This window comes from Monodon monoceros, unplaced genomic scaffold (genome assembly GCF_005190385.1).
Source record: "Monodon monoceros isolate NGI ecotype Baffin Bay Population unplaced genomic scaffold, NGI_Narwhal_1 Super_Scaffold_6, whole genome shotgun sequence".
In the NCBI taxonomy this organism is placed as follows: Eukaryota; Metazoa; Chordata; class Mammalia; order Artiodactyla; family Monodontidae; genus Monodon; species Monodon monoceros.
The window spans coordinates 7,849,595-7,869,982 of NW_021703783.1; the positions used below are offsets into that span (position 1 = coordinate 7,849,595).

The window sequence follows — 20,388 nt, forward strand, 5'->3', positions numbered from 1 at the left end:
ATATATATATATATATATATAGTCATCCTAAGGTGGAAAGCCATACACACTCAGCACTACAACAAGCATGTTACGTGTGCTAAATAAACGTTAAAATTCTCCCCTACTGAACCAGCTCATTAAAATGAAAATTAGTAAACAAACGTAAAGTTTCCGTTATTTGTCTTGCCTTTAACAACCTTACTTCAGAGTAACAAAATAATTGGTGGTAATTATTTTCTAGACTACGAAAACAGATGTGATGGTGTTTACATCAATTTACACGTGATAAAATTACATAAAACTATATACATATATATATATACACACACATAAGTGAATAAATGCATGTGAAAACTGAATAAGGACTACAGATTGTACTAATGTTGATACCTTGGTTTTGATGTTGTGCTCTAGTTATGTAAGATGTTACAAGGAATCTCCCTGTACTGTATATTTTTACAACTTTCTATCAATCTATATTCATTTCAAAATAAAAAGTGAAAAAAAGAGAGGTTAACAGAAGACAGTGTATTTATTCCCTTGGTATTAGCACTATCCTCATTTTCCTGTCCTTCTTATGTCTCAGCTACACTGCTAGTTCTTTCACTAAAGCAAATTCTGTTATACTCGCTAACAAGAGGTTCTTTCCACATCAGAAACAGTAAATTCAGAGGTGGTGGATGTGCTAAATGTTTTCAAATCAAAGCTCACAGAACTCATTGTGCCTCTATTATAACATTCTTTCTTGCTGAATTTGGACTTGAAGATTTCTGAACACAACACCCCTAAATATGTACTCTAATTGATGACAATAGGTACACAAGAAGATCATTCTCATCTTTTCACTGTGCTTCCAAGTGAACTTGTACATGTAGATCAGTGGGAGACTCAAGTCAGAAAGACCAATCTTGAGAAAATAGCAAAACAAAACCAAAAACAAACATGAAACATTATTGATAGGGGTCACTACTTTCCAAAGTTCATCCTAGAAGTTCAGCGTCTCAAAATTTCCATTATATAATCATTGCTTGCCATTTTGTTTTAAGTTGACCCCACCTCAGTATCTAAGTAGGGTCCCCACGGATTTAAGTCAACCAATGTGTCATCCATGGGCCACAGTAGTAATTTGCATCTAGCTTAGTTACTGTAAATAAGATGGAGAGGAATCCTTGGATAACTCTCACAAGGACTTGAGCAAAATAAACTAGACACAAATGAGTTTATATTATATTATTTTAGTACACATTTCAAAAACAGGCAAAACTAAACTACAGTGTTAGAGGTCAAGATGGTGGTCATATCTGGAAGGAGGAAGAGGGTAGGAACTGGAAGTTTAAATGAGGAAAAATCTTGAGCATCCTGGAAATGTTCTATTTCTTGACTGGGGTGGTAGTTACATGGGTGTTGCCTCTGATAAGTATTAAACTTTATGATTTTATTACTTTTCAGTATGAATATTATATTTTATTTAGAAAAGGGTAAGAAGAGAAAATACGCTTGTTGAATTCTCTCTTGTCTTATTTAGGTTTTGATATTAGGTAGTTCTGTTAACTCTTTCTTACTTTATAGTAACCACACTTCCATATTTCCAAGTCTATTTATCCCACTCGACCATGCTCAAATTTTAATCTTATTATGAGTTCTTTCTTCATTTCGTTCTGACGTTGTCTCTCCCTTCTCTGGGACACAGTTCTGGTCCAGAGTTACTGGGAACAGATTCAGATGTTGTCTCCTTTCTAATGAAGCAAAATTTTTGATAAAGAGCTGGGGTCTCTACCCCCAGATTGTCAGAATTCCCATGTATTTCAGTTAGAGAGTAGAGATGAATCAATATTTTCTCAAGCCAGGTATCACAGTGTTTTCTTTGGAAGACACTGAGAGATACTTCACAATTAAGCTGAACACTTAATCTGATTGGTAGACATTGAATGGAATCTGAACAAGTTATTTGGTTACTACCTGTACTCTAAAATACTCATTATAAAACTGAAATAGGTGCTTTAACTAATTACACAAATAACATAAAATTCAGGTTTTCAGAAAAAAGTGTATAAAACTCTTAGGAAATTTTACAATGAATAAAAATAGGTCATTATTAAACAATAAAATATAGATCCCTGTGTTTTTGTGAAAATGAAATGGTCATAATCGTGACTAAAATATACATATTCAATGTTCTTACCTGGTGATGTGACACTTAAATAGGCTTCTTACGTTCATGTTTTGCACTTTAGGAGATTAGAGATAAAATAGGCAACCATAATTCTAATACTTAGCTTCAATATAGAGTAAAATTCCAGTCTCATCCATTGTTTATTCAACAACCACTTAAATGTCTTTGAATCATAATTTTAACTCATTTCTATTGTTTGTTTTAAAATGATGTAGCTTTTTTTGCATCTCTGAAATAACACGTACAACCAACTTAGGAGTATGAAAATAAAAATTAGTCCATACTTTTAAGAAGAAAGCTGTTTCTCTGAGTACATTCAAAACCTGTGCTGACCGACTACACAAACAGTAGGACCTACGCAGTTGCCTTATCCACAAAGTTTCATTGAATTCAGACGTCTTGAGATGGAATTGCTAGTGATTTAGGAAGAAAGTGTTGCTTTAAACATTTATGTTCTGACCTCTCCTATGATGAGTGCACTTCCATGGTGATTTATACTCCACAATGGAATGGGCAAAAAAAAAAAGAGGAACGAGGAGTCATGTGATTATTCCCTTATTATAAGAGGAAATAATTTTGGAGCATGAGGTTGAATAGCTGAGTGTGACGTCATGCGTTTACTTTATTCAAAATGCAAGGTGCCCAGAGTTGCATAAGCAAAAGTAAATTTATGAATTTTTGTGTCATGGGGCTGCAGGGATTGGGATTCATTTTATATGTTTGACTGTTTCCAGCCACGGCTTTCTGAACTCCCTACCATCTTTTTCCTGGCCCAGACCCTCAACTAGCACCGGCTTGTGAGACAATGACTCTGCTTTTTCCTACAATTTGTTAAGTGTCTGGTGCTATGCTGCTTGGTTTTGTTCCTTTTTAGTTTACCTTAAGATTTGACCAAGTTAATTCACATTTTACTGAATTGCACTAAAGGTAAAGTCTCAGGGTGTGAAATTTGAAACTAGAAGAGAAACAGGATAATAATTCATATCTACTTAGATTACCCTAGTAGGCGCAAAGGATGTTGCTGTGTCCATACATATTTTAGACTTATGCTCATTTGTATACTGGAGTGTGCATACACACACATACACATAAACACACACATACACACCCCATCTCTTTTTTGTCACCCTCTAGAGTGTAAGGAAAGGGAAGTTAAAAAAAAAATCAAAACTACTGTATTTGTAAGAAACACCTTATTTAACTGTTTTCCTAGAAAAAATTCAAATCTCATCTGACTAAAAATGAAAACTCTTATAATAAATCATGCTCATTTCTCTACCTCTAGAAGACAGTGAAATGTATCCATGTATATTTTATCTCATAATAAATATTATATAAATACATTTGAAACCACTTATATTGTTGTTGATAAAATTTTTGTCTCTACTTGAAATATAAAGATTAAAAAATTTTTTTTTAATTTCCTAATTTTATTGTATTTCTTGTGCAAATTCATTGTATTATTTCAAGCACTAATAACACAACTGAGGGGTATATGATTTTATTTCATCATTTCACCATACAGTGTGTCAGTGTAAGGAAATCCCTTCATTTATTTATCTCTTAAGATAGACAATGTGACTATCACACCAAAGTCATTTTTACTCTTGAATAAAGTAAGAATTAGGAGAAATAAACTTAAGTTATACAATGATAGATGCAGATTAGAAAGTGCCATCTTTCAAAACATTTGAAGTCTAAAGTTATGAATTGTTTCTTGGAGATGTAAATTTTTTTGCTTAATTGTGTATTTTTCTGCATAAGCAAAACATGCATATGCTTTCAAATTCCATAGTACAGAAGAGCTGATCATGAAAATCAACAATTCTTTTTTTCTATCTTTCCTCAGTCTGTCCTTCCCCCAGGGGCAAACTGATTCTTATTCTGGTTTTTCTACTTTTATTAGCTTTCCATGTGAAAGTATACAGAGGTGTTTTTTACATTTCCAGCCAAGAATGAATCTTGGACTTCTTTTGTCTAACCAAATCAAGGTTCAGAAATACTATTTTCTAACTGACCATTAGGGTTCCATTCTTTTTGATTATGATCATTGTTGTTGTTGTTGAGAGCTTACGAGCATTATTGAATGTTGCAAGAAACAGGGGTGTTAAATAGGATGGATGCTATCTCTTCCAAAGGGAAATCGTCTCCAGGTAATAGTAAGATGAACAGCTAGAACACCACTTAAGAGCAGGAAATGCACGGTACCCTCCCACATAGAGGGGGAATCATCTTTATATATTTACCCATTTCCTATAATGATTCAAGACGTTGATGAAGGGAAGTGCTGACTCGAGTGGCAGGTGAGTGTCACCCAATGCAACCTCTCTACTCACAGCACACTCTTTCCTATCAGTAGCACTCAGTCTTGCCCCCTGATGTCTTTTTTATCTTCCTGCCTCCCCCCCCCCACCACCACCATTACACCATTAGCTTCTCCTTTCCCTCAGGTCAGGAGAGTTTTTCTTAGTCTTAGGGATGGGGAACACTTTTTTTTCACACACTTCTTTTTTCAAGCATGCATCCTCAAATAGTCCCTGTGTATTAGAGAAGCAAAAGGAGCTGGAATATTTATATATTGAATCTTGAGATTTACTGGTGTGAGGGCAGCAAAGCTTTCAGCAGATCTTGGGGGGAAAGAAGGCTCCAAGAACAGAGATGCAGAAATCTCTCTATGTACAATGAGGGTTCCCAGGGATATGAGAGGAGCAATGATAACTTCTGCTACAAGTTAAGGTGAGTGGCAGGGGATGTTTGATTATACACATATATTAGGATGCATATTTCTCCTTATCTATGTGGACAAAGTTTATCAACTTGTCAAGAAGATGACACAAAGAATTGGATAGTTAAATCAGACTCACAGCATCATCAGAGATTTTACCTAGTAGCAAGCTTTACTAGTAATTTCTATGATACAATCACTGTGACGTACAGACCAAGTGGTGAGAAGTACAAGCTTGCCAGTGCAGCCTGCCAGGTCCTTCCTTTCCACCTTAGGATGTACTGTGGTCCAGACTAACAGATTAACATATGAGCATCCAAATGATGCTTGTGGCTGCACCACAAACACAAAAGGAGATGCTATGGTCATTATACATCTCCATTTCATACTCAAATGGTTATATAGTTTATGACACATTTTTCTAAGAAGCCATGCTCAATAAACCAATAGACCCCAATTCCATCTCTTATTTTGTTTTGTTTTGACCATAAACCATTTTAGGCAATCTAATACATCCTCCTAAAAACAGTCCATGATAAGGATTTTGGCAAGCAAAACCCACTAGTGTTGGCTAGTAGGTTTGTCATTAACACATGTTTCCAAGGAGATTTTATCAGGTCAGAATCCTTTTTTTTCTTTTCCCAGGGAGTCCTTCCCCTCCCTTAAAAGGAGAGTAATTTGCAGCTTGATGCTAGCAATTTTCTTTCCACTCAGAGAATGCACACATTTTCCAAGTCGTGAGATCAAAGTAAATTTCTCATTTGGGACCATTGGAATATATACTATTACTGTGTTCTGGAACATTTTAGTTATACATTGTCAGGCAGGAAAAAGACCTCACTGTTTATAATTAAACTGACCTTCATTTATTTTCCCCAGCTCTTTGTTCAGGTTTGAATGATCTTTAGTTATTGGAGTCATTACTTGCTTTGAGCAAGGGCAATAGTAAATTACAGGGAAGAAAAATTGTAGTTGCCTGCAATGGACACTAGGGCAGAGGAGATCCTGCAAGAGACATGCATTTTCTGGAAGGACACCTAACATTTAACAAACAAACATGTAAGTGAAGCTGAACATTTCAGTGGAATTTCCATCTGGGTTCTCTCTGCAACAGACCCCTATAAAGGTTTGAGTGAAAAGTTTATTTGGGATGTGTGGTGGATAAAGGTAGGGAGTGTTGATACAGGAAAGGGAAGGCAGAACTCACTATAGGTCATTCTCTTAATCTAGATACTAGAGGAGGAGACTGGAACCTAACGCTGTTGAAAGATTCTGGGAAATGGGAAAAACACAATGTTCTAAATTGCTTCACATTCAGGTCAAAGTTGCTAAACTACCCCAAATCCTGAGATTCGTTGCCTGAGGGCCATCCAGGTGAGAATTCCTTAGTACTTCTGGACTGTCCTGTGTGAGAACAGCCAAGCTTTCAGCAGTTCCAGGAGGAAAAAGTCTGCAGACACAGAGCTGCAGATACTGACTGGCCCTAGTTTACAAATATTCCGAGGGACATGGGTAGGGAAATGAAAACTTCTGCTGCAAGTGGAGATAAATAGTAGGGAAACTGACACAAAAACAATTCAACTGCCTATGTGCAAAAATGGACCAATCGACCAGGGTCGACAATTCAGAAAGAATTAAAGGGAGTTTATATATATATATATATATATATATATATATATACACACACACACGTACATATCTTGTGTGTGTGAGCATGTGTGTATTCAGTTATCTTATTTGTGACTTGAGCTTAGAGTTGTTGGGCTGAACACATCTTTGATGGATTTTGACTTCTGAGTTAGTGAACTAAGGTAAAGAGAGAGGCAGAGAGCAAAAAATGAGCAACATTAGGCAGTTTTTGCTAGTTCAGATTTGTACAACATTAAAACAGAAAAAATAGAATTTAAGAAGGCACAGTTTCATTTATATCACCTCTTTCAACTTGGATTTGCGTAAAATCTGGATGAAGAATTTTCATGTTCACATTCTCGAGGAAGGATTTATGTTTTAGCTATTTTGGTGATTCAGTGAAAGCAGCCCAATGCACACAGTGCAAGTTAAAAGATGGAAAACTTTTAGCTTCATGGAAACCGAGAAATCAAATCACAGTCCTGGTTTTTTGTTTCTCTTCTTCTTTTTGGTTGAAAAGCCTGTCTTTTACAATATCTACGGTAATATTATGCTTAAAAATAGACAATATAAATAACAAAAAAACTTGGGAGTTATTTTTTGTGTGGGGCTGAATGGTAGATTATATTTCCTGACTCTTAATCGTAGATCAATGTCTCTGTTCTCGACTCTTAATCTGCCTATCTGTCCCTCTTTTGAAATTCCCACTGTTAAGGTTACGCTTGAGGACAAAAATGTGTAACTTGAATTATCTCTATATTATCTGAATAACACTGTAAATGATTATAATAATTAACATATTAGTAAAAATAAGGAGAGTCAAGATTAAATGAAACTTTTTAAGGCTGTTGTGAACGAGGCACTACGTGTAGGCTTAGGCCAGCTGAGTCAGTCATAGTGCGTGTGTGTGTGTGTGTGTGTGTGTGTGTATGGGACAGTCATGGGAAGTCCCTCTGATTCTACCTTTTTTATCTTTGCCTTCCATACTTGAGTTAATGAGGCAGGGATCAGAAGCACAGAAGGAGAGTTGGAAAATTCCAACCACTCTGTACTAAAGAAAATAAATGAAAATCAACAAAACATATAGACACAGAGAGATAGGCTTAATTTGAAATACATCACATATGTGCTCTAGAGAAAGACTACAAGGGTTTCAAACATAAGTGACCTTTTTCTAGTACTTAGCTTTTCTATACCATACTTTTCTCATTGATAAAACATGTATATTTATATACCTTTATTATTAAGTCATTTTCAGGGATAAATAAGCTAATATACACCGAGTGCTTTAAACTATGTTTGGCATACGGTAAATAATAGACATTTCTCATTATTAAAAAAGGAAAATTAGAGCTTCCGGGAAGATGGCGGAAGAGTAAGACGCGGAGATCACTTTCCTCCCCACAGATACTCCAGAAATACATCTACACGTGGAACAACTCCTACTGAACGCTGGCAGAAAATCTCAGACCTCCCAAAAGGCAAGAAACTCCCCACGTACCTGGGTAGGGCAAAAGAAAAAAGAATAAACAGAGACAAAAGAATAGGGACGGTACCTGCACCTCTGGGAGGCAGCTGTGAAGGAGGAAAAGTTTCCACACACTAGGAAGCCCCTTCGCGGGCGGAGACTGCGGGTGGCGGAGGGGGGAAGCTTCGGAGCGAAGCTTCGGAGCCGCGGAGGAGAGCGCAGCAACAGGGGTGCGGAGGGAAAAGCGGAGAGATTCCCGCACAGAGGATCGGTGCCGACCGGCACTCACCAGCCCGAGAGGCTTGTCTGCTCACCCGCCGGGGCGGGCGGGGCTGGGAGCTGAGGCTCGGGCTTCGGTCGGAGCAGGGAGAGGGCTGGGGTTGGCGGCGTGAACACAGCCTGCAGGAACACGGCTGGCCGGTAGGGAGTCCGGGGAAAAGTCTGGACCTGCCGAAGAGGCAAGAGACTTTTTCTTACCTCTTTGTTTCCTGCTGCGCGAGGAAAGGGGATTAAGAGCGCCGCTTAAAGGAGCTCCAGAGACGGGCGCGAGCCGCGGCTAAAAGCGCAAACCCCAGAGACGGGCATGAGACACTAAGGCTGCTGCTGCCGCCACCAAGAAGCCTGTGTTCGAGCACAGGTCACTCTCCACACCCCGCTTCCGGGGAGCCTGTGCAGCCCGCCACTGCCAGGGTCCCGGGATCCAGGAACAACTTCCCCGGGAGAACGCACAGCGCGCCTCAGGCTGCTGCAACGTCACGCCGGCCTCTGCCGCCGCAGGCCCGCCCCGCACTCCGTGCCCCTCCCTCCCCCCCGGCCTGAGTGAGCCAGAGCCCACAGTCAGCGGCTCCTTTAACCCCATCCTCTCTGAGCGAAGAACAGACGCCCTCCGGCGACTTACACGCAGAGGGGGGGCCAAATCCAAAGCAGAGCCCCTGGGAGCTGTGAGAACAAAGAAGAGAAAGGGAAATCTCTCCCAGCAGCCTCAGGAGCAGCGGATTAAAGCTCCACAGTCAACTTGATGTACCCTGCATCTGTGGAATACATGAATACACAACGAATCATCCCAAATTGGGGAAATGGACTTTGAGAGTAAGATTTATGATTTTTTCCCCTTTTCCTCTTTTTGTGAGTGTGTATGTGTATGCTTCTGTGTGAGATTTTGTCTGTATAGCTTTGCTTCCACCATTTGTCCTAGGGTTTTATCCGTCCATTTTTGTTTTTTGTATTTTAAGTTTTTTTCTTTTTTTCTTAATAATTATTTTTTTATTTTAATAACTTTATTATATTTTATCTTATTTTATTTTACTTTATCTTCTTTCTTTTTTTTTCTTCCTTCCCTCCTTCCTCCCTTCCTTCCTCCCTCCCTCCCTCCCTTCTTTCTTTCTTTCTTTCTTCCTTTATTTCTTTCTATTTCTACTAATTCTTTCTCTCTAATTTTTCTCCCTTTTATTCTGAGCCGTGTGGATGAAAGGCTCTTGGTGCTGCAGCCAGGAGTCAATACTGTGCCTCTGAGGTTGGAGAGCCAACTTCAGGACACTGGTCCACAAGAGATCTCCCAGCTCCACACAATATCAAATGGCGAAAATCTCCCAGAGATCTCCATCTCAACACCAGCACCCAGCTTCACTCAACGACCAGCAAGCTACAGTGCTGGACATCCTATGCCAAACAACTAGCAAGACAGGAACACAACCCCACCCATTAGCAGAGAGGCTGCCTAAAATCATAATAAGTCCACAGACACCCCAAAACACACCACCAAACGTGGACCTACCCACCACAAAGACAAGGTCCAGACTCATCCACCAGAACACAAGCACTAGTCCCCTCCACCAGGAAGCCTACACAACCCACTGAACAAATCTTACCCACTGGGGACAGACACCAAAAATAACAGGAACTATGAACCTGCACCCTGCAAAAAGGAGACCCCAAACACAGTAAGATAAGCAAAATGAGAAGACAGAAAAACACACAGCAGATGAAGGAGCAAGATAAAAACCCACCAGACCTAACAAATGAAGAGGAAATAGGCAGTCTACCTGAAAAAGAATTCAGAATAATGATAGTAAAGATGATCCAAAATCTTGGAAATAGAATAGACAAAATGCAAGAAACATTTAACAAGGACATAGAAGAACTAAAGATGAACCAAACAATGATGAACAGCACAATAAATGAAATTAAAAATACTCTAGATGGGATCAGTAGCAGAATAACTGAGGCAGAAGAATGGATAAGTGACCTGGAAGATAAAATAGTGGAAATAACTATTGCAGAACAGAATAAAGAAAAAAGAATGACAAGAACTGAGGACAGTCTCAGAGATCTCTGGGACAACATTAAACGCACCAACATTCGAATTATAGGGGTTCCAGAAGAAGAAGAGAAAAAGAAAGGGACTGAGAAAATATTTGAAGAGATTATAATTGAAAACTTCCCTAATATGGGAAAGGAAATAGTTAACCAAGTGCAGGAAGCACAGAGAGTCTCATATAGGATAAATCCAAGGAAAAATACGCCAAGACACATATTAATCAAACTGTCAAAAATTAAATACAAAGAAAACATATTAAAAGCAGCAAGGGAAAAACAAAAAATAACACACAAGGGAATCCCCATAAGGTTAACAGCTGATCTTTCAGCAGAAACTCTGCAAGCCAGAAGGGACTGGCAGGACATATTTAAAGTGATGAAGGAGAAAAACCTGCAACCAAGATTACTCTACCCAGCAAGGACCTCATTCAGATTTGATGGAGAAATTAAAACCTTTACAGACAAGCAAAAGCTGAGAGACTTCAGCACCACCAAACCAGCTTTACAACAACTGCAAAAGGAACTTCTCTAGGCAAGAAAAACAAGAGAAGGAAAAGATCTACAATACCGAACCCAAAACAATTAAGAAAATGGGAATAGGAACATACATATCGATAATTACCTTAAATGTAAATGGACTAAATGCTCCCAACAAAAGACACAGATTAGCTGAATGGATACAAAAACAAGACCCATATATTTGCTGTCTACAAGAGACTCACTTCAGACCTAGAGACACATACCGACTGAAACTAAGGGGATGGAAAAATATATTTCATGCAAATGAAAACCAAAAGAAAGCTGGAGTAGCAATTCTCATATCAGACAAAATAGACTTTAAAATAAAGACTATTAGAAGAGACAAAGAAAGACACTACATAATGATCAAGGGATCGATCCAAGAAGAATATATAACAATTGTAAATATTTACGCACCCAACATAGGAGCACCTCAACACATAAGGCAAATACTAACAGCCATAAAAGGGGAAATCGACAGTAACACATTCATAGTAGGGCACTTTAACACCCCACTTTCACCAATGGACAGATCATCCAAAATGAAAATAAATAAGGAAACACAAACTTTAAATGATACATTAAACAAGATGGACTTAATTGATATTTATAGGACATTCCATCCAAAAACAAGAGCATACACATTTTTCTCAAGTGCTCATGGAACATTCTCCAAGATAGATCATATCTTGGGTCACAAATCAAGCCTTAGTACATTTAAGAAAATTGAAATTGTATCAAGTATCTTTTCCGACCACAACGCTATGAGATTAGATATCAATTACAGGAAAAGATCTGTAAAAAATACAAACACATGGAGGCTAAACAATACACTACTTAATAACGAAGTGATCACTGAAGAATTCAAAGAGGAAATAAAAAAATAGTAATAAGTGACAATGGAGACACGATGACCCAAAATCTGTGGGATGCAGCAAAAGCAGTTCTAAGAGGGAAGTTTAGAGCAATACAATCCTACCTTAAGAAACAGGAAACATCTCGAATAAACAACCTAACCTTGCACCTAAAGCAATTAGAGAAAGAAGAACAAAAAACCCCCAAAGTTAGCAGAAGGAAAGAAATCATAAACATCAGATCAGAAATAAATGAAAAAGAAATGAAGGAAATGATAGCAAAGATAAATAAAACAAAAAGCTGGTTCTTTGAGAAGATAAACAAAATTGATAAACCATTAGCCAGACTCATCAAGAAAAAAAGGGAGAAGACTCAAATAAATAGAATTAGAAATGAAAAAGGAGAGGTAACAACTGACACTGCAGAAATACAAAAGATCATGAGAGATTACTACAAGCAACTCTATGCCAATAAAATGGACAACCTGGAAGAAATGGACAAATTCTTAGAAATGTACAACCTGCCAAGTCTGAATCAGGAAGGAATAGAAAATATGAACAGACCAATCACAAGCACTGAAATTGAAATTGTAATTAAAAATCTTCCAACAAACAAAAGCCCAGGACCAGATGGCTTCACAGGCAAATTCTATCAAACATTTAGAGAAAAGCTAACACCTATCATTCTCAAACTCTTCCAAAATATAGCAGAGGGAGGAACACCTCCAAACTCACTCTACAAGGCCACCATCATCTCGATACCAAAACCAGACAAGGATGTCACAAAGAAAGAAAACTGTAGGCCAATATCACTGATGAACCTAGATGCAAAAATCCTCAACAAAATACTAGCAAACAAAATCCAACAGCACATTAAACGGGTCATACACCATGATCAAGTGGGGTTTATTCCAGGAATGCAAGGATTCTTCAGTATACGCAAATCTATCAATGTGATAAACCGTATTAACAAATTGAAGGAGAAAAACCATATGATCATCTCAATAGATGCAGAGAAAGCTTTCGACAAAATTCAACACCCACTTATGATAAAAACCCTGCAGAAAGTAGGCATAGAGGGAACTTTCCTCAACATAATAAAGGCCATGTATGACAAACCCACAGCCAACATCTTCTTCAATGGTGAAAAACTGAAAGCATATCCACTAAGATCAGGAACAAGACAAGGTTGCCCACTCTCACCACTCTTATTCAACATAGTTTTGGAAGTTTTAGCCACAGCAATCAGAGAAGAAAAGGAAATAAAAGGAATCCAAATCGGAAAAGAAGAAGTAAACCTGTCACTGTTTGTACATGACATGATACTATACATAGAGAATCCTAAAGATGCTACCAGAAAACTATTAGAGCTAATCAATGAATTTGGTAAAGTTGCAGGATACAAAATTAATGCACAGAAATCTCTGGCATTCCTATACACTAATGATGAAAAATCTGAAAGTGAAATCAAGAAAACACTCCCATTTACCATTGCAACAAAAAGAATAAAATATCTAGGAATAAACCTACCTAAGGAGACAAAAGACCTGTATGCAGAAAATGTAAGACACTGATGAAAGAAATTAAAGATGATACAAATAGATGGAGAGATATACCATGTTCTTGGATTGGAAGAATCAACATTGTGAAAATGACTCTACTACCCAAAGCAATCTACAGATTCAGTGCAAACCCTATCAAACTACCACTGGTATTTTTCACAGAACTAGAACAAAAAATTTCACAATTTGTATGGAAACACAAAAGACCCCGAATAGCCAATGCAATCTTGAGAATGAAAAACGGAGCTGGAGGAATCAGGCTCCCTGACTTCAGACTATACTACAAAGCTACAGTAATCAAGACAGTATGGTAGTGGCACAAAAACAGAAAGATAGATCAATGGAACAGGATAGAAAGCCCAGAGATAAACCCACGCACATATGGTCACCTTATCTTTGATAAAGGAGGCAAGAATGTAGAGTGGAGAAAGGACAGCCTCTTCAATAAGTGGTGCTGGGAAAACTGGACAGGTACATGTAAAAGTATGAGATTAGATCACTCCCTAACACCATACACAAAAATAAGCTCAAAATGGATTAAAGACCTAAATGTAAGACGAGAAACTATCAAACTCTTAGAGGAAAACATAGGCAGAACACTCTATGACATAAATTACAGCAAGATCCTTTTTGACCCACCTCCTAGAGAAATGGAAATAAAAACAAAAGTAAACAAATGGGACCTAATGAAACTTCAAAGGTTTTGCACAGCAAAGGAAACCATAAACAAGACCAAAAGACAACCCTCAGAATGGGAGAAAATATTTGCAAATGAAGCAACTGACAAAGGATTAATCTCCAAAATTTATAAGCAGCTCATGCAGCTCAATAACGAAAAAACAAAAAACTCAATCCAAAACTGGGCAGAAGACCTAAATAGACATTTCTCCAAAGAAGATATACAGACTGCCAACAAACACATGAAAGAATGCTCAACATCGTTAATCATTAGAGAAATGCAAATCAAAACTACAATGAGATATCATCTCACACCAGTCAGAATGGCCATCATCAAAAAATCTAGACACAATAAATGCTGGAGAGGGTGTGGAGAAAAGGGAACCTTCTTACACTGTTGGTGGGAATGTAAATTGATACAGCCACTGTGGAGAACAGTATGGAGGTTCCTTAAAAAACTACAAATAGAACTACCATATGACCCAGCAATCCCACTACTGGGCATATACCCTGAGAAAACCAAAATTCAAAAAGAGTCATGTACCAAAATGTTCATTGCAGCTCTATTTACAATAGCCCGGAGATGGAAACAACCTAAGTGCCCATCATCGGATAAATGGATAAAGAAGATGTGGCACGTATATACAATGGAATACTACTCAGCTATAAAAAGAAACGAAACTGAGCTATTTGTAATGAGGTGGATAGACCTAGAGTCTGTCATACAGAGTGAAGTAACTCAGAAAGAGAAAGACAAATACTGTATGCTAACACATATATATGGAATTTAAGGGAAAAAATGTCATGAAGAACCTAGGATTAAGACAGGAATAAAGACACAGACCTACTAGAGAATGGACTTGAGGATATGGGGAGGGGGAAGGGTAAGCTGTGACAAAGCGAGAGAGAGGCATGGACATATATACACTACCAAACGTAAGGTAGATAGCTAGTGGGAAGCAGCCGCATAGCACAAGGATATCAGCTCAGTGCTTTGTGACCGCCTGGAGGGGCGGGATAGGGAGGGTGGGAGGGAGGGAGACGCAAGAGGGAAGAGATATGGGAACATACGTATATGTATAACTGATTCACTTTGTTATAAAGCAGAAACTAACACACCATTGTAAAGCAATTATACTCCAATAAAGATGTTAAAAAAAAAGATGTAAAAAATAAATAAATAAAAAGTAAATAAATAATTTTTTTTAAAACAGGAAAATTATGTGTGGAATTTTATTATACCAAGTAAATTTACCTTTAAATATTAAAAAAACTTCCTGTCACCTTCTTTTGTGATAGTCAAAGGGTGTGCATTGCACAAGTTCAGTGAGAATTTCCTGTATTGTGGTTCCAGAAACATTTTAGAAGATAGTGATTTTACTGCTTCTTTTTCATGCTACACGTCTGTGTCTCATCAGCAGATGGTGCACGCACACTTGAATACACAAGTTTTCTTTTTTAAAAAATTTCTTCATACACAACTTTCAGGTTCCTTAGCCTACAGCTCAGCTCCGTGATCTAACCCAGTTCTTGAACAAGCAGCCATCGTGCCTTTCCTGCATGGACACTGGAACAACATTTCATATGGCAGGTATGTGCAGCCCAAGTCATAAAATGAAAAAATTAAAATAACTAGGAAAAATATCTTGTGGCTATGGCTAATTTGAGGCAAAGCTTTAGGACAAAAGTATACATTTTTAGGCTCCCCATGTATCTGTACTTTCTACTTTAATTTCATTTTTCTGATTCTTCATTCTGTAACTTAGAAATGATTTTGTAAAGATTTTTCCAACAGGCTTAAAGAGTGGATTCTGACAGGGATAGCTCTAAATTCTGATTGGCATCTGAATTTACCAGGAAAAATATAAACAACATAATTCTAGCATGAAAATAAATAGAGAATGTTAAATATTATCAACAAAATGTTTAAAAGTGTTTTTTTTTAATTTACCATTTGTGTTGTGACATCCCCAAAACCACCCAGATTAACAGTTTGACACATTGAACTGTTGTGAATGACAACACCCTTTGGGAGTACGCTAATGTTAATGCAGAATCTCCTGATGCTAAATTATTTTAGGGGAAATGCCTGTGAGCAAGTAATTTTTGGTATGAGAAGATGTAATACATGTAAAAAATGGTTCCTGTAAAAAAGTGTTTTTTTACGTATCATAATTCAATGTACTGTGAAATGAACTCGGGTTCCCAAGTTATTATCGCTACATTGGTTGGGGAACCTCTCATCACACCATGTCTTCTCTTCACTGTACAGCCTCTACAAAGCTATGAGCAGCCTGACATTTCTCAGAGTAGCGAATACACTGAGATTAGCAGAAGGACACACTCCCAAGTAGTATTAATATTATTGTAACAATGATGGAATACATGTCATTTAAATGAAAGACTCTGGGTCTAGACAAACTTTCATTTGATTTCTGACTTGGGTACTGAATAGCTCTGATTCCTTGAGAAAATAGCATTATTAATGGATCCTACATTTTCTCAGCTACCTAATGGGAATCAGATTCTCTATCTTGTGATTTTTTTGTTGCTGTTACAAAACTAAGAGTTTGTTATATCAGCCCACAAGACCGAACTTGGTGCCTGTTGATCTCTTTTTACTACAGATCTCTAAGCTTCTTTGTCAAATTTAAAAATAAGTGGTAAGTACAGTTTGATAAGATAGAGCTGATAAAGAGGAAAAGGTATGGCTAATCTCACTGAAGAATAAAGTACATCACATAAAATTTTTGGTATTGGGTGGAGTTCTAAATGGAATGTCTTCACTTTCCAACATTTCATTGACAAAATTATTGGGTTATTAAACCAAGGAACTTTTTGGATTCTCTCACTGGTTTCTGCTTTTAAGAACTTCAGTTCCTGTGTTTGGTCTTTAAATCTTTACCCTATCTCTCTTTCTTTATAGCTTTTCAGACCACTCCATGGAGGCTGATTTCTGGGGTCTTAGGAGTAATGTGCCTTTTGTTGGTGGCTGCTTTGGGAGTTTTGTTGAAAAATTGTAAGTTTTTCTAGTCAAGACTATATAAAAAGATCAAAATTGTGATGAAACTGTCTTACAATAAAGGTTTCATTTTGCTAATGTGTAATATTTTGTTATTTCATAAATCTGTGTCTGATGAAGTAAATTTCTAATTACTTCTTACAGCATTTACTAAACAGAATGTTCAGCCAACATTCTCTCCAGGACCCTCCACAGATCTCCGGGAAGGTGGGTTCCATACTTTGGAAAACTTTAGTGCTGTTAGAGAATGAAATATTCTTGTTTTTCTCACACAGAAGCATGAAGGGATATTATGCTTAGTAATAGAAATTATAGGATAGTCTCATTTTATTGCTAACTTAATTTATTAAATTACATTTAATGTGTGTCATTTATATATTAAGTAATAAGGAAAATATTAGCCAGAAGTGACCTATTTTTCCTATGTGACTGCTCATGTTTAAGTAACAAAAGCAAGTTACAGTAAATATTGTAGCTGATCCTAAGTGCCTGCTTGTGTTTCACAACACATACTTTGATACCTCTTTACCTGTGCCTCCGCTTCTTCCACAACTCAGAAAGAAGCACAGAGATTTCTGCAATTCTAAACTCTACTTAACCAGTGAACGTCAGCTCAAAGATATTTTTAAACATATCTTTTCCTAAATGATGTCTCATCTTCTTCTGTGTTCATATAGCACTTCATTCATATCTTTTTTCCCTCAGCGTTTTTCCAACTTTTTTGAGATATAATTGACATATGACATCGTGTAAGTTTAAAGTGTACAATGATTCACTTATTACAATATTATTGCCACCATAGCATTAAGTAACACCTCCATCATGTCACACAACTATCATGTCTTTTTGTGGTGAGAATGTTTAAGAAGCTGTCTTGTAGCAACTCCCAAGTATATAATACAGTACTGTTAACTCTAGTTATAATGATGCACAGTAGATCCCCAAAACTTAATCATCTTCTAATGGAAGCTCGTACCTTTTGACCAACAGCTCCCCATTTCCCCCACATCCCAGCCCCTGGTAGCCACCATTCAACTCTACAATCTCAGCACCACTCATTTGACAAAGATTTGAGTGCCTACCACATAATATGACTTTTATCACTGAGGATGGTAAATGTTGAAGACACTATCACTAGTAAACTGGACGGTCAGACTTCAAGCTAAGTGCTTTATCAAACTTCATTTTGAAATAAAATATCCAGAATTATTTTCTGACTCAGGAAATATGCTAAAATGCTTTCCTCCTTTAAATATCTCTTTTATCTAGTTCACTTTTAATTACACAGCAGAGATCAACTTTGGGTCACTTCCTCAAAAGAGGTTCTTCTAACCGCCCCCCATCCTATGCTCTGCTACACAGTATTTTAACATACTGAATTTCTTGTGTATACTTACACAAATTATTAAATATAATTCATCAATGACTGAAATTTGTATAATTCTGTCTCTATCTCTAGAATATAATCTTCATGAGGAAGAAGGGTCATGTCTGAGTCATTCAGATTAATATCCCCTGAACTGTGGTGTGTGCAGTAAATTCTCTAAGAATAGCTGTAGAAAACATTAAATAACAAATGAGTAAATAGCACTGAAAACAACGGAATCTCCAATGTCATCAAGTCATGTTTTGTTTATTCTCTTAGGATCTGGCTGCTGTTCTTGCCGAGAAAAGTGGATTGGCTACCAATGCAGCTGTTACTTCATTTCTAGTGAATCAAAAACATGGAAAGACAGTAGAAATTTTTGTGTTTCTCATAATTCCAGTCTACTTCAGATACAAAACAGAAATGAACTGGCATGTATTTAATTCTGATTTTTCTACAATTTTTTTGACCTAGGAAAATATTATCTAAGTAAGCTGAATACTTTGATTCAAGTTTTTAATCAGATAGTAAATAGGCAGTTATATCTGAACTAATTTCCTATACTTTGAAACAGTCATAAAATCTACACAAAATTTCTCAAAGATTTACATTATAGGACTGTGACAGATAAAGTACAAGAAACTTTTTAGAGAGAATTCAAAGAATAAATTATAGATCATTATTTTTATTCAAAGAACTTTGAATTTTTAGTTCATTAATTGAATTTATAATTTATTTTGTAATTATATAGCTTTTGTTATCACTCTTGGAATGAATATGAAGAATATTATAAAACAATCACCCAACTCTTAAGGAAAAGTGAAAATTTTCTCTAGCTCCATGCAGAACCTGTGCTAAGATTTATCCCTCAAGATACTGTTGGTTTGGGATCAAATTTGATTGCTGATCCCCTGTGAAGGAAGTGTTCCATGAAAGCTCTAATTCCCTTTATGACGTTTTTCATTCTTTCAAGAAGTGAGATTTTGTGGTACGTTTTCCTCCATAAATGAATGGGCCTGATGAATGAGAAATATGAGGCATGTGACTTGACTATACCTCCTAAATTAAAAGTTAAAAATGATTTTAGTTTGTATAATTGAAAAACTGAACCTGAATACTAGACACTGACTTTCTTAAAAGTACATGATCCCTAGAGTAGATTCAAAATAGATTAATATGTTGGTCTTTGTTTCCAAACAGTATTTTATGAACTCCATTTCCTATTATTACTGGACTGGACTCTCTTACAGTGAAGAACATCATGCCTGGTTGTGGGAGGATAATTCTACTCTCTCCCAAGATCTGTAAGTTTCTGGCACTCAAAACCTTTTTCTGTTCTTTTTGAGTTTATCCTTAGATCTGATCAGAGAACGTAACATCCAGGAACACTGTAGGTAAGGTATCCTGTTTAGGACGTGAGAATACAGAAAAGAGAATTGATACAACAGAATAACAATTTTAGTCCCAACCACAACACCCAAGTGTATGCTCAAGTGACATGAAGTTAGTGTACTTGTGACTCTAAAAGAGCTTTTGATATATGCTTTTATTTCCTGCCTTGGTACAAGCACTCGGATATGTATGTACATGTACAGATTCTCACATACACAAAAGCCATCCAGAGAAAAGAGTATATCCACTATTTTACTTATTCTGGTGGAGCCCAATATTCTCAGCATCATCCCATATTTCAAACATTCTGGGCTTATTTTCTGTGTATTTGTAATCTTCAAATCTCATTTTCATTCATAAACATGGGATTTACAGTATCATACAATGACAGGTTTTATGCTCTGATTTTTTTCCTAGACTAGATTAGCAGATGCATCTTAGAAGTAAAGTATATAACATACCAAAACCATTAATAACAACAGCAAAAACAAAAAAATCCCCAACTTCATTGCTATTGATTATTGATGCAATAGCTGAGTTTTTGTAACATTGTACTCTGAAATTGTGAAAACTGACTTGAATGAAAAAAAGATAATGTCTCAATGTGGTAATATCTCATTAAAATGCTTTTAAAATGTCTGTAGTTCTATCATTTAACAAAAACATCATCCTTGAACATTCTCATTTCCTTTTCCCAATATA

General features: G+C 36.9%; 1 protein-coding gene across 1 annotated transcript in view; it reads left to right on the forward strand.

The window, feature by feature from the left end:
• The window catches only part of KLRD1 (killer cell lectin like receptor D1), a 94,032-nt gene that overhangs the window by 57,038 nt on the left and 16,606 nt on the right, over positions 1–20,388 (forward strand). The window contains exons 4-8 of the mRNA XM_029205291.1: positions 15,404–15,497; positions 16,776–16,925; positions 17,073–17,135; positions 18,574–18,725; positions 19,495–19,598. Of these exons, the coding sequence (XP_029061124.1) occupies positions 15,404–15,497; positions 16,776–16,925; positions 17,073–17,135; positions 18,574–18,725; positions 19,495–19,598 (563 nt within the window). The remainder of the gene's footprint in view (positions 1–15,403; positions 15,498–16,775; positions 16,926–17,072; positions 17,136–18,573; positions 18,726–19,494; positions 19,599–20,388) is intronic.